At 50.2% G+C, this 13,114-nt stretch overlaps 1 protein-coding gene across 1 annotated transcript; it reads right to left on the bottom strand.

Annotated features, from left to right (window-relative positions):
- Positions 1 to 6,389: 6,389 nt before the first annotated feature.
- Positions 6,390 to 10,002, bottom strand: LOC136939463 (metalloprotease TIKI2-like; the record flags this gene model as incomplete). The annotated part of the gene is given in 3 exon segments (XM_067232104.1): positions 6,390 to 6,917; positions 6,919 to 6,960; positions 9,618 to 10,002. Coding segments are annotated over 3 exon segments (678 nt in total), but the record flags the coding sequence as incomplete, so codon positions are not given.
- Between the last annotated feature and the right edge of the window lie 3,112 nt (positions 10,003 to 13,114).

Below are 13,114 nucleotides of genomic sequence, written 5' to 3'. Positions count from 1 at the left end.
GGCTGAGTGTCCACAGTGGAGGAATGTGGGATGGGGTGGAAAAGGAGAGTGTTCTGGCACTGGGAACGCCTCGGTATGGGATAGCACTCTGCAGGTCCCCTCTCCCCACACGGACGGCGCGCCGTGACAACGTGGCGAAGTCGTCAAAACAGGAAGTGCTGCTCAGGTACTTAGTGTGAGGGGGGGGGGAGGGGCCCGCGGAGCCTCTCGCTCAGGCCGCGCCCACACCCCCTAATGGAGGTCTGGAGGGAGAGGAAACGATGTCTCGTTCTGCCTCCGATGGATATCTGACTGTGCTGCGTGCAGGGCGTGGGTTGGGTTTGAACATGGACCGGGACAAGCCTTTCGTATCGCCCTGTAGGCTAACACAGGTCCTGCTCTGCCTCGAGTCATTGGTGGAGATGCTTCCGTGACCTCTTGACACATACCCTGCGCTATAGTTAGCCATTAGATAGCCACGCCTGTTGGAGGCAGGACAGTAGAGTCAGTTCTTTCTGTCCCTCTCTCTCTCTCTCTCTCTCTCTCTCTCTCTCTCTCTCTCTCTCTCTCTCTCTCCACCTCTCCTTCTCTCTCTCTCTCTCTCTCTCTCTCTCTCTCTCCACCTCTCTTTCTCTCTCTCCCTCTCTCTCTCTCTCTCCTCTCTCTCTCTCTCTCTCTCTCCCTCTCTCCACCTCGCGCCTGCCTCTCTCGACCATCAGTCTCTCCTCTGGGCCGTGGATAATTGTCTAAGTGCTTCTGGATGGCAGGGGGCAATTTAGTCATTAAGGGAGGGCAATTAGGTGATTAGTGCCGGGGTTGGCCTGCCGTCTGGCCGTAGCCCTGGCCAGCACAGACCCTGTGATATGTGCTGCCGCGCTGAGGTTTTACGGCTTCCTCCAGGTGATTACAGGACACAGGAGAACCTGCCTCTGGTCTCACCCTTAAACATGATGGAGGGCATGATGGAGGGCATGATGGAGGGCATGATGGAGGGCATGATGGAGGGCACTGCGACACTTCCAAGCACCCCCCCGAGGTCCTTATCCTGCTCCTGGGTTTGAATGTTGGTTTGTTTGGCTGAGTACTGAGTACAGCAGGGTAGAGTACAGCACAGTGGAGTAGAGCACAGTAGAGTAGAATACAGTAGAGCACAGTAGAGCACAGTAGAGTAGAATACAGTAGAGCACAGTAGAGCACAGTAGAGCACAGTAGAGTAGAGCACAGTAGAGTAGAGCACAGTAGAGTAGAGCACAGTAGAATAGAATACAGTAGAGCACAGTAGAATAGAGCACAGTAGAGTAGAATACAGTAGAGCACAGGAGAATAGAGCACAGTATAGTAGAATACAGTAGAGCACAGTAGAGTAGAGCACAGTAGAGTAGAGCACAGTATAATAGAATACAGTAGAGCACAGTAGAGCACAGTAGAGTAGAGCACAGTAGAGCACAGTAGAGCACAGTAGAATAGAATACAGTAGAGCACAGTAGAGTAAAGCACAGTAGAGTAGAATACAGTAGAGCACAGTAGTGTAGAGTACAGTAGAGTAGAGTACAGTAGAGCACAGTAGAGAACAGCACAGTAGAGCACAGTAGAGCACAGTAGAGTAGAGCACAGTAGAGCACAGTAGAGTAGAGTACAGTAGAGCACAGTAGAGAAGAGCACAGTAGAGCACAGTAGAGCACAGTAGAGTAGAGCACAGTAGAGCACATTAGAGCACAGTGGAGCACAGTAGAGTAGAGTACAGTAGAACAGATCAAGGCAGAGGGACTATTTTCCATAGTTTTTTCCCATCCAACCACCCCTTGTAACCAGCGTAGCGTTCCAGACCCATTCTTCCACATCTGCCATGGAATGTAAATATTTGACTACGGATAAGGTCCCATGTTCTTTAATTCTTCCCCTTTAAATATGTATTATTTACAATGAACCCATCCAACGAACACAATGTGAAGTGTTCTGTCATGATTCAACATGACTCATGGGACGTGCATGTTTTGACCATCCCATCCTGAGACAAGATAAATGTCTGCGCCGTCTCGGGATAGATTCCGAGACAGACTCCGCCTCTGTTCCCTCGCAGCGACTCACGTCTGTGCGTGTGTGTGTACAGAGGGGTACCCCTCCCTACCCCCCACCCCCATCCCGTCCACCCCCCGGTGGGAGCGTGTCTCGCGTGGGCCGTGTCAGCACAGTCGACAGCCTCAGCCCTAAACGTCTTCACTGGAGCAGGGAAGGGGACGGCCCGATGGAAATAGACGCGTGTGGCTGTTCCTCGGCCCCGGCCAGGTTGCCCCCCCCCCCCCCCCCCCCCCCCCCCAGTGCCCGCTGAGGAGAAACAGGATCTGGGGGGCCTGAGGTGACAATACTGGGGAGGTCAGGGCGGAGCTTGGAGGAGCCAGTCAGCCGGGCCCCTCCCCCTCGTCAGGTCACGGTGAAAATAGCCCAGCGGTAACCTGGTCTGGCCCAGGCTCCAGGCTCCCTGCTAGGGGAAGACTCCGACCTCCCCCCCCCCCCCCCAGCCTCCTCACAGCCCACTGCCCCACCACCACCTTTGACCCCAGCCAGGAGAGGGGCGCCACAGCCTTGATGTCAGAGGGAGAGGGAAAGGGGGGATAGGGAGGAGGAAGAGGGAGAAAAGAGAAAGGAGAGGGGAGAGATAAAGAGGGAGGAGGGGATGGATGGGGAGAGAGGGAGGAGGGGAGAGAGAGGGAAGGAGGAGGGAGAGAGGGAGGGGATGGAGTGGGAGATGGAGAGGGAGACCAGAGGAGGTGGCTGATGTGGACCAGCGGGGCAGACAGCTGGTAAACACCCACCAGTGCTCCAGACTGCCTGACTTCCTCCAGGTTTCCCCCCTCGCAGCACATAGCGTGCCGTCGGAGAGAGTTCGACCCTGGCCGGCCCGCCCAGCTGTCTGCCTGCATTGTCCTCCACAGAGCTGGAGATGAAACATGCACCCCCTCCCTGCCTGCCTGCCTGCCTGCCTGCCTGCCTGCCTGCATGGCCGATGTGTTACTAAGAGGAATCCAACTCCCTATCAGATCAGCCAAGGCTCCATCTGTAGGGCCCCAAGCCAAGCAGCCAAACAATCAGACAGCCAGACAGCTAATCAACCAGCCAGATGCCTAACCAGTCAGCCAACTAGCCGGCCAGCCAGTTAAACAGCCAGTCAGACAGTCAGCCAGCCAGCTAAACAGCCAGTCAGACAGCCAGCCAGCAAGCTAAACAGCCAGACAGCCAGTCTCTCAGGCCCTGCAGTCCCATATGTGCCCCACTCCACCTCCTCAGCCAGAAGGGGCTGTTCATCTGCTGCACCCACCTCTTTATCCAGAGAGAGAGAGAGCACTTCCTGTGAGGTCACAAGGCCCAGGGTGATAGCTGGCCCCTCCACCCTCACCCTCAAGCCCCCCCCCTCCACACCACACGGCCAGGCCCGGATATCCGTGGACCGGTTCAGAGCAGTTCCAGCTCGCCAGCAGCACTGGGGCCAGGTGTCCACGAACAAAACCTCATGGTGCATGATGAATCCTCAACATCCACGTTTTGGAGAGCCTCTTGGCGGCCCAAAGAAGGCGAGTTACAGGATATTGTAAGCAACTACTTTTATTGGGAACAACTAATATATTGTGCCGGCAGAGCTTGGAGGGAGGCCCGTGTCAGATCTCCCAGAGAGGGAGTCCTCATGTTTCAGATTAGGGGTTAGCGCTGATATGATGCACATCAGTCTCCATCCTTCCCTCCTCTTCCTCTCTCTCCTTCTCTCTCTCCTCTCCCTCTCTCCCTTCTCTTCCTCTCTCCCTCCCTCTCTCCCCTCCCTCTTTTTTTCCTCTACCCCTCTCTTTTTCTACTTGTTCTGACTCACCACCTTCAACAGTATCTTTCATTGAATCTCACACAAGACACACACACACACTATCTCTAATACATAATCACTCAGTCATACACAATTGCCTCTCTGTCTCTGTCAATGGTCTTGCTCTCTCTCTCTCTCTCTCTCTCTCTCTCTCTCTCTCTCTCTCTCTCTCTTGGGCAGTTACTCTGACCTCATCTGTTCCAATCAACCATAGAGAGATCCAATCAACCATAGTGTTCAAATTATACCTCTCAAATTATTATAATTTAGCTTAATCATTTCCATGTCAGTTTCATTTCAGGTTCGAATTCCTTTGCTACAATTTTCTACCAAACGGGGAACGGCAAAGCCAGAAAGAATCTGATAGAAGTCGGATAGAACTTCAGTAGAGCTTAATCGTCCAGTTTATGAATGACCTCGCAGAACACAATGGAAAGCAAGTGCTGTTTGGACCCAGACATGACTGTAGTCATCCAACAGCCGTTGCAGCGAAAGTACTTTTTAATGCAATGTATTCATTTAGCAGACTATTCGATCCAAAGCGATGTACGGGGGGGGGGGATACAGGGGTAGGGGACGTCCTTTTTATCTGGAGTTAAGTGCTCCAGCAGGATGCAACATCCATCTCCATGATTGGACTTTGTAATCAGTAGACTTCAGATGTGATTGTGTGCAGGTGTTCTGGAGGTCTGTCTGCCACTGTTGCAGGACAGGTGGGTTTTTGGGCATGTGCAGGGCATGCGGGCGTGTGCAGGTTTGACAGAGTGGTGAGGAGGTGTGCAGGTTTGACAGAGTGGTGAGGAGGTGTGCAGGTTTGACAGAGAGGTGAGGAGGTGTGGAGGTTTGACAGAGAGGTGAGGAGGTGTGCAGGTTTGACAGAGAGGTGAGGAGGTGTGCAGGTTTGACAGAGTGGTGAGGAGGTGTGCGGATTTGACAGAGTGGTGAGGAGGTGTGCAGGTTTGACAGAGAGGTGAGGAGGTGTGCAGGTTTGACAGAGTGGTGAGGAGGTGTGCAAGTTTGACAGAGAGGTGAGGAGGTGTGCAGGTTTGACAGAGTGGTGAGGAGGTGTGCAGGTTTGACAGAGAGGTGAGGAGGTGTGCAGGTTTGACAGAGAGGTGAGGAGGTGTGCAGGTTTGACAGAGAGGTGAGGAGGTGTGCAGGTTTGACAGAGTGGTGAGGAGGTGTGGAGGTTTGACAGAGAGGTGAGGAGGTGTGCAGGTTTGACAGAGAGGTGAGGAGGTGTGCAGGTTTGACAGAGAGGTGAGGAGGTGTGCAGGTTTGACAGAGAGGTGAGGAGGTGTGCAGGTTTGACAGAGAGGTGAGGAGGTGTGCAGGTTTGACAGAGAGGTGAGGAGGTGTGCAGGTTTGACAGAGAGGTGAGGAGGTGTGCAGGTTTGACAGAGAGGTGAGGAGGTGTGCAGGTTTGACAGAGAGGTGAGGAGGTGTGCAGGTTTGACAGAGAGGTGAGGAGGTGTGGAGGTTTGACAGAGAGGTGAGGAGGTGTGCAGTTTTGACAGAGTGGTGAGGAGGTGTGCAGGTTTGACAGAGAGGTGAGGAGGTGTGCAGGTTTGACAGAGAGGTGAGGAGGTGTGCAGTTTTGACAGAGAGGTGAGGAGGTGTGCAGGTTTGACAGAGTGGTTCCTCTCAGATTAGCGCAGGGGCCTCCCTGTCACATGGAGGCCCTGCTACGCATATCCTTTTCCAGTGTGTGTGTGTGTGTGTGTGTGTGTGTGTGTGAGTGTGTGTGAGATTGTGTGCATTTGTGTGTGTGTGTGTGTGTCTGTGTGTGTGTGTCTGTGTGTGTGTGTGTGAGTGTGTGTGCACATGCGTGTGTGTGGTGTGTGTGTGTGTGTCGAGTATGTATATGATAATGAAGGCTCTGCTACATGTATCCTGTTGCAGTATGTGTGTATGTGTGTGTGTGTGTGTGTGTGTGTGTGTGTGTGTGTGTGTGGTTAACAGAGCCCGTGTATGATCACGCACTTAAGGAGATCGTCACTCATCAAAGACATGCTTGAGACCTCCCAGAGTTTGGAAAAATAATCCTGAATCTGACCTCCCCCAGCCCTTCCCGGACCATCCTTTATATAGACTACTATATCTCACTCCCTCCAGCCTCTCGCTGTCCAAGGAGAAATAAATAACGGATACTCCCCACGATTCGTCGTTAAGTAATTAGGTTCCTTAGACCATCTCTCTCTCTCCAGTTACAGAGCCCTCACTGGTACCTCAGTAGGAAGCCAGCCGGCAGGTCGGGCTAGTGAACATGGAGCAACCCTCTCTGACCCTTTTCTAATACCTTTGAAACCGGCATCTTTCATTCGGACACTTTTTCCCGTTGACCTTTCTCACGTTTGTCTCGGCGGGCTTTGAGGAGCATTAGTAACCCCAAACCGCATCCCACACAAGCCCCCTTTTCATCAGTTGTTTCCTCCTTGCTTTTCTCGCAGTCAAACCGCGAAAAAACCTCGACCCCCCCCCATCCCCCCTCCCCTCCCCCCTCCCATCCCCCCTCCCCCCCCCCTCCCCTCCCCCTCCCTCCCCCGGAGGTGTCTCCTACCTGGGAGAAGTTGAGGCCGTTGAGCGGGTGACATTGCTCCTCCACCCTCTCCACCGCCCCCGTCCTCTTCCCCAGCCTCTCGGCCTCCTGGGCCAGGAACAGGTCCAGCACGGGGGTCCCCCTGGACCTCACGTCGGCCTCCGTCAGCGAGTTCACCATCAGCATCACCCACACGGGCCTCTTCCTCTCCCAGTTCCCCGCGATGGCGTTGAACAGGTAGTCGGCGTACAGGCCCCTCCCTCTCTGGTCGGCCGTCATCCAGCGAGGCATCATGTGCTTGACGTAGTCCAGGTGGCGTTTGAGGCGGCGGTAGATGTCGCCGGGCAGCAGGGTCTGGAGGTTCTCCCCGTGGGGGAGAAGCTGGCAGGTGGTCAGCTTGGAGATGGTGAGAGGGTCCATCAGGTCGAGCTCGAAGAAGACGTTGGCGCTGGCCTGGAAGGCCCGCCGGGAGACGGCAGGGACGAAGTCCCACACGCGGGTGTAGGGCACGTGGATGGTGCCGAACAGGTAGGAGGGGGGGCGGGGGGGGCGCCCGAGTCACCGTCCACAGGAAGCTGTTCATGTCGCTTTGCTGGGGGGGGGGGGGGGGGAGTGGAGGGAAGGGTGGAAGGGTTTGTGATCATCTTTTGGATCCTGAAACTGGAAGGGCTGTGAACTGTTTGTTTTTTTGTTTTTATCTGGTTCAAATCTAGGTCAGCACAATGACTCAAATGAGATAATGTCTCCAGATATAGAGGCAGGGAGGAATGCATCCCTGTCGGTGAGGACTCACTTTCTCCCTCTCTTTCTTTCCTTCTTTCTCTCTCTCCCAATCTCTTTCTCTCTCTTTCTCTCCCTCCCTAGCATAGCTCCGCTGCCTCTGTGAGACTGGGAATCCTTTCAGGGGGTTGTTCCAGCGGTACAAACACACTACACTGAAGCACGTAAAAACCCACTCGCTGATAGGAACATAGACTTTACTCTGACCTTCTACTGCTTTTCTGTTTCTGTTTAACAACACACATCCATTAAAGTACAGTCCTTTGGTTAATGTAGCCTAAACAGTGAAAACGAATCTGCTTCTCTAGCCATTTATGCGATTCCTAGCAACACGGAAAAAAAACTACATGGAGGGAAATTAGGAAAGCACATTCTTGGTGAATTAGTATTGAGGAAAACGTAATTGAATAATGCACTATACAATTCTAAGAGTTATTTAGGTAAACATCAACATTTTATAGACGGGAGGAAACTCTATCGCATTTAATTTAGTCAGTAATTAATTACTGTCATTTGAAATTGTTATTTTGATGTTGCAGCTGTTGGGCATTTGTTACAAGATCATTAAAGTGAAATTCTTACAGACATACTCGCATAGAAAGAGAAAAAGATTAACGCTATCTAAAACCTAGTCTTAGTTGTGCAGGGAAAATTTTTACTTCTAGAATTCAATCTGACTTCACTAAATTGTATAACCATTACCATGCTCTTGCTATTTAAAGCCTTTTCAAATATTCCGAAAAGTCATCTTTGCAATGATTGTTATCATCGCAATGGATTCGCCCACATAATTTTTGGCAAACAATTGTAGCCTAAAATATTTTTGACTGAAATATGTTTGATTTTAAAATACTGTTTTGCCTTGTACAACCTAGTGAAGGAAAAGTTAAAATAGGCCTAGACTTGACTACTAACACTATTTCCCCATATCTGGAACGCATTACTGCAAGTAATCTATAATCATAGTCTCTTTAAGAGTGTATTTTATATACAACACGTGCGCAGAAGAAGAAGCCAAATGATGTTCCTGTACAGACACTGGCTTCGTCCCGTTCGACTCAGTGAATGACTGAATTCCGTTCCTGTTCGTGTCCCGAGGAAGGCCCTCTCTCCTCGCGAGGAGCTTTCTTTGCGCTCGCTCTGAAGCACTGACGCGAACAGTACCGTTTTATTAGGTAATTACTTTTAACACAAAACAGAGAACTCTGTACTGACGTATTACAAATCACATGGAAGGGAGCAGCACATACTTGGTTGATCTTTGAAAATTCCATCGTCTTACAGATGTAATGAACAATATGGTGTGTTAGGCTACACTAAAACCACGGATGTGATAGGTGTACCCAAAATGAAATAATTACACATCTTAAATTCATATAGTTGCCTACTCATCTCCTGTTTAAATAAATAAATAAATACATTTTAGCCTTTTGCTGAGGTCATGTGAATTTTAGTTTTGAATGCGTTAGCGGTTTGGAATTTTTATCCAAGACAGTGCGCGTGCTGAACGCGCAGTTCACAGATATGATTCTAATTAGGTTCCTCTTCATCTCCTGTCAGTGATAAATTCACACTGAGAGACACGCAGACGGGAGCGACTAAGTGTTCAAACATCAGCTGGATTCTAACAGCTCCACGCCCTTTATGAAGTCGGCCCATATTCACAATTTTGAAATGTGTCCGATAACTGTTTTAATAGGTTGCCTTTTTAATTGGAACGTGATCACTTTTAAAAGGTCACTGAAACTTTCCCAAGTAGTAAATATAGACCTATGTGAAGTCAAGTCACCAGTGGGTGTTTCCCCGCTTTCTTTTGTCACATTAACAGCCATGGGCTTGGCAGTAGTGGCGATATTTCGCTTGGCAACTTTCAGTTTCACAAATATTCTTTGTGAAGCTGAAGTATTTTATGTGGGCTATATGTTTTCAGAAGGACGAGTAATTGCTCAATTGCAATTGTGCTGATTGAAAATGCAGTTCTAATCAGTACAGCTTTGTGTAGCTGACATTCAAGTATGCCTTGTTTAAGAATAGATCTCTTATGGAATCTTAAGGCCTGTCTCTTCACGAGAATAGCCCGTACCTTTATGATGATGCCAAATCATTTATGTGCTTATGCTCTTTAGATCTATTAGTTACAAGCCAACTGTTGATCCTATTATATTCCTGTGTTTATCATGTTACAAACGAAGGCTGTCCTAATTACAAGTTAATATACAGTGGGCTTTTATGTTTGAATTGTTTTATTTAACAGGCCTGCTCGCCCTCGCTTGCTGCATTATGCCTTAACATGCCCCCCAAATTACTTCTTTCAGATATAATTATAACATATTTAAATATAATTTTATTCTAGATTGGCTGTGACAGTTGTTGCCTTCATTTGCAATTCAACCAAAACTCCACAACGTATATCGACGTACAGGAGCCTACCTCTGTGATATAGAGGCGCCCCTTATATGCACAACTCACCGACTTTGGTATGTCACATTGCTTCGGTCGCTCACGAGTGTCCAGGGGTGCGACAGCGTGCACGAAAGCGCTTATGAGGATCCATCGAAGTCCTCGCGGACAGATCATCTCGAGATGAGTGGTGTAGACAAGCTGCCGTGGATACGTGTCTCCAATCTCTTTCACGCTCAGCCTACCGCAACTGTCCTCATCCACGGAGAAACAATAGGTGCCGATGCTAAAGTTCGTCTCACATGGACCGTTTTGAAGGAGGACACGGACTATACCGACTTTCCGCCATTCTAAAACACCAGTATTTTACGGTTTTACTTTCACGTCCCCTATATGCTCACTCAGCGCTGTCCTGCAGTAATACCCTATTCAACTGTTGAAAGGAGAAAGTTTTCCACCGAGCGCTAGAAGTTTGAAGCCAGTTGATTCGAAAGGAGGTGGGACGCTTTGAATATTTCCCCCCATTGCTTATTTTAAGAGGAGGGGGGAACAGGTTCAGGCGAGGGAGTCAGAGCACAGGTTTGCGTTGAGTGCAGCACGAGTGAGAGATGGTTTTGTCGACGAGATGGACAAAATACAAATCGAGAGATGCGTTAAACTCAGAAGGAACACAAGTATAGAGACGCCAGCCTCTGTACTTATAGGGCACGTCAGGTGGCACCGTGTTGGAAGCGGGCTATTTGGCAAGTGTCTCTAGATAGATCTAGCTAAAAGAGTTACATTTAACAAATTGGCGCGTGCTTCCTCTTCACCGGGTTTCCATTCATCACTGTCAAGCCCTGTTTGACAATCCGACTGTATAACTAAGGGCATGCAGCCGACAAATCCGCATAAATGATTAATGGGTACAAATAAACAATTCTATAAAGAAAACTGTGAGAAGTGTTTGTATTTTGTACAGGCCCATACGGTCCTCGTAAGTTACATTAGTCATATTGTGAAATAATGAATGGTGGCGTTGAGAGAAAGTGGCCTTTTTCCCGGAGGGCCTTAGTGTGGATGCTGTACCCTGACCCCTGTTATTCTCTGAGTGGCAGACAGCGTGACAGAGTCAAGTAGTGGGCAATTCATCATGCAGACCTCTCAGGCAAGTGCCACCCTACCCCCCCTAGCCCCCACCCCCTCCCCGCCAAAGGCAGACATGTCCTGGACAAGCACCTCATTGTCCTCTATCATGTTCTCCTTCGTCACCACTCTGTACTCATCTCTGGGGGGCTGTGACTCGACGTGCACCCCCCCCCCCCATAGTAACTCCTTGTGTTCTTGATGTGAAACACATTTCACTGCTCTAGTAGCCTGACATGAAACGCTGTTTTAGCGGGCCGGACTTCTCCTTAGATCATCGTGTCTTTATGAGCGCGTGTCCGCAGTGATAACCCATGCCGGTGAAATCGGAGCTATCACCCTCGGTCCGTTATTGGGTTTCCTTCGTGTAGTTGAATATTTCCACTGTTCAGAGCATTAAAAGGCCATCTTCTTTTGTGTCTTAAAGTAGGCAGAACAAATGTGTTTGGTGCACACAGTCGTTTGCAGACAAATCAACTTTTATCTGATCTAATCAAAGGAGTCAGGTGGCTGAGCGGTTAGGGAAGCGGGCTTGTAATCGGAAGGTTGCCAGTTCGATTCCCGGCCGTGCCAGATGACGTTGTGTCCTTGGGCAAGGCACCCTACTTGCCTCGGGGGGAATGTCCCTGTACTTACTGTAAGTCGCTCTGGATAAGAGCGTCTGCTAAATGACTAAATGTAAATGTAATCTGATACATTTGTCACCCCCCTACCTATCTACCCCCTCTCCCTACCTACCCTACCTACCTCTCCTCCAGCCTACCTACTCCATACCTCTGATGCTTTTAGCGTAGGACAGGTGTGCCATTCCAGTTTCATCTGCTATAATGTGGCCGGCCTGCAGACACAGTTACCTGTTCAAACCACACCTTGCTAAAGGCTGCTCTTTGAAGGAGCTTTTCCACATTCTTGGCCAGTTGGAGGGAGCTTAGGAGACTGCAGCAGGTTCCTGGACTGAGGCCAGGACTTCCAGCACAAACTATACACCCACAGATGAGAGGAGGGCTAAAGTGTTCTCTCTGTGAACACCCGTTGATGAAATGGACATGGGACGTTCTAGTGAGATGTATTCAATCACACACACACACTTCCACACACACATACGCACGCAAACACTGTGAAACCGGAGAGAAGAAGAGATGTTGTCGTTCAACCTATAAAATGGTATCCTCGTCGCTGTAAATGCGTACGTCGCCCCCATAATTGACACTCACTTTCGGCACTTTCTTTGCCCGTTAATCTGAGAAAACCACATGTGACGTTTCCAAACACACACAGCTGAAAGCGAAGAGGACCGAGAGACGGGGAAAGAGAGAGAGAGAGGTTTAACAAGGGGGTCTGTTAAAGTCTGCAGCGGTCCACGGATCCTGTGTATACTTGTCTCTGTGGCTTGAGGACTGCCTGGCTGAGGGTGTGCAGGCCTGCCTCAAAGCCCAGGCATTAGCTTTCAGTCTCTGCCTCAGTCTGTCTCTCTCTCTCTGTCATGAAAGAGTAACGGCTCCACCACATGAAAGGCACCCTTTTACAGTAAACGTCCATTGTAACAGCTTGACATTGTCGTAGCGTTAGCGCACCATGTTTCTCATGTGAAGAAGGACCCCTAGTGGTGGAATACAGAACTGAGGGTCATGTTTTTGGGGGTTATTTTATGCAGGGGGGACTTTAGGGGGGGGAGCGGGGGTTGGGCATACACAAGGAGGCCATAGTAATAGACGTGTATATTTACCTGAAGGGTAAGACACGTCTTCAAAGAAGAGTTAGAAGATGATGGATGAGAAGAGCGGCCCATAGCTTCAGGCTGCCATACTTTGGAGGTGAGTCTGACAGAGAGTGTGATTGACTGGAGTCTGGCTAACGCCATACCTTCCCCTTGCTCCCTCTCCACTCCCACCACCCACCCACCCACCCCCAGACAGCACCGTCGAGGTTGAACAAAACCGACAGAGTCTCTGTTGAAATGTTGTTGTGGTTTCTGTTTCCAAATGCCCTGGAGGTGCAGGGGGGGGGGGGGAGGAACTCAAGGTGTCAGGCTGGAGTCATTTAGAGGACATTTATGGTCAGTTCTCCCTCTGAGACTTAGAGGAACATCAAGGACAAGATGGACATTAAAGTACGGGAGAAAGGTCTCTACGGCTGGATCTCCATCCTGTCTCTCGGTGCCTGTTTCTGTGACGGAAGCTCCTTGACGGTGAGCAGAGCGGGTGTTGGAGACAGCCAGGAGAGGGGGGAGGTTTGGCTGTCTGGGGCAGAAACAGACTTAATGTGTTGTGTCACTTTTCTTGTTTCTCAGGAATCACCCCGTGGCGTGGTAAACACGGGCCAGAGGAAAGGCGTCTCTGCCTCCTCGAGAGCGGAGGAGGGAAGGGAAGGAGGGAAGGAGGGAAGGGAAGGAGGGAGACGAGATGGAGAGATAAGGGCTTTCTGTCTGCATTGTTCGACTG

Source organism: Osmerus mordax, unplaced genomic scaffold, assembly GCF_038355195.1.
Source record: "Osmerus mordax isolate fOsmMor3 unplaced genomic scaffold, fOsmMor3.pri Scaffold_197, whole genome shotgun sequence".
In the NCBI taxonomy this organism is placed as follows: domain Eukaryota; kingdom Metazoa; phylum Chordata; class Actinopteri; order Osmeriformes; family Osmeridae; genus Osmerus; species Osmerus mordax.
This window is presented reverse-complemented; position numbering and strand designations above follow the sequence as displayed.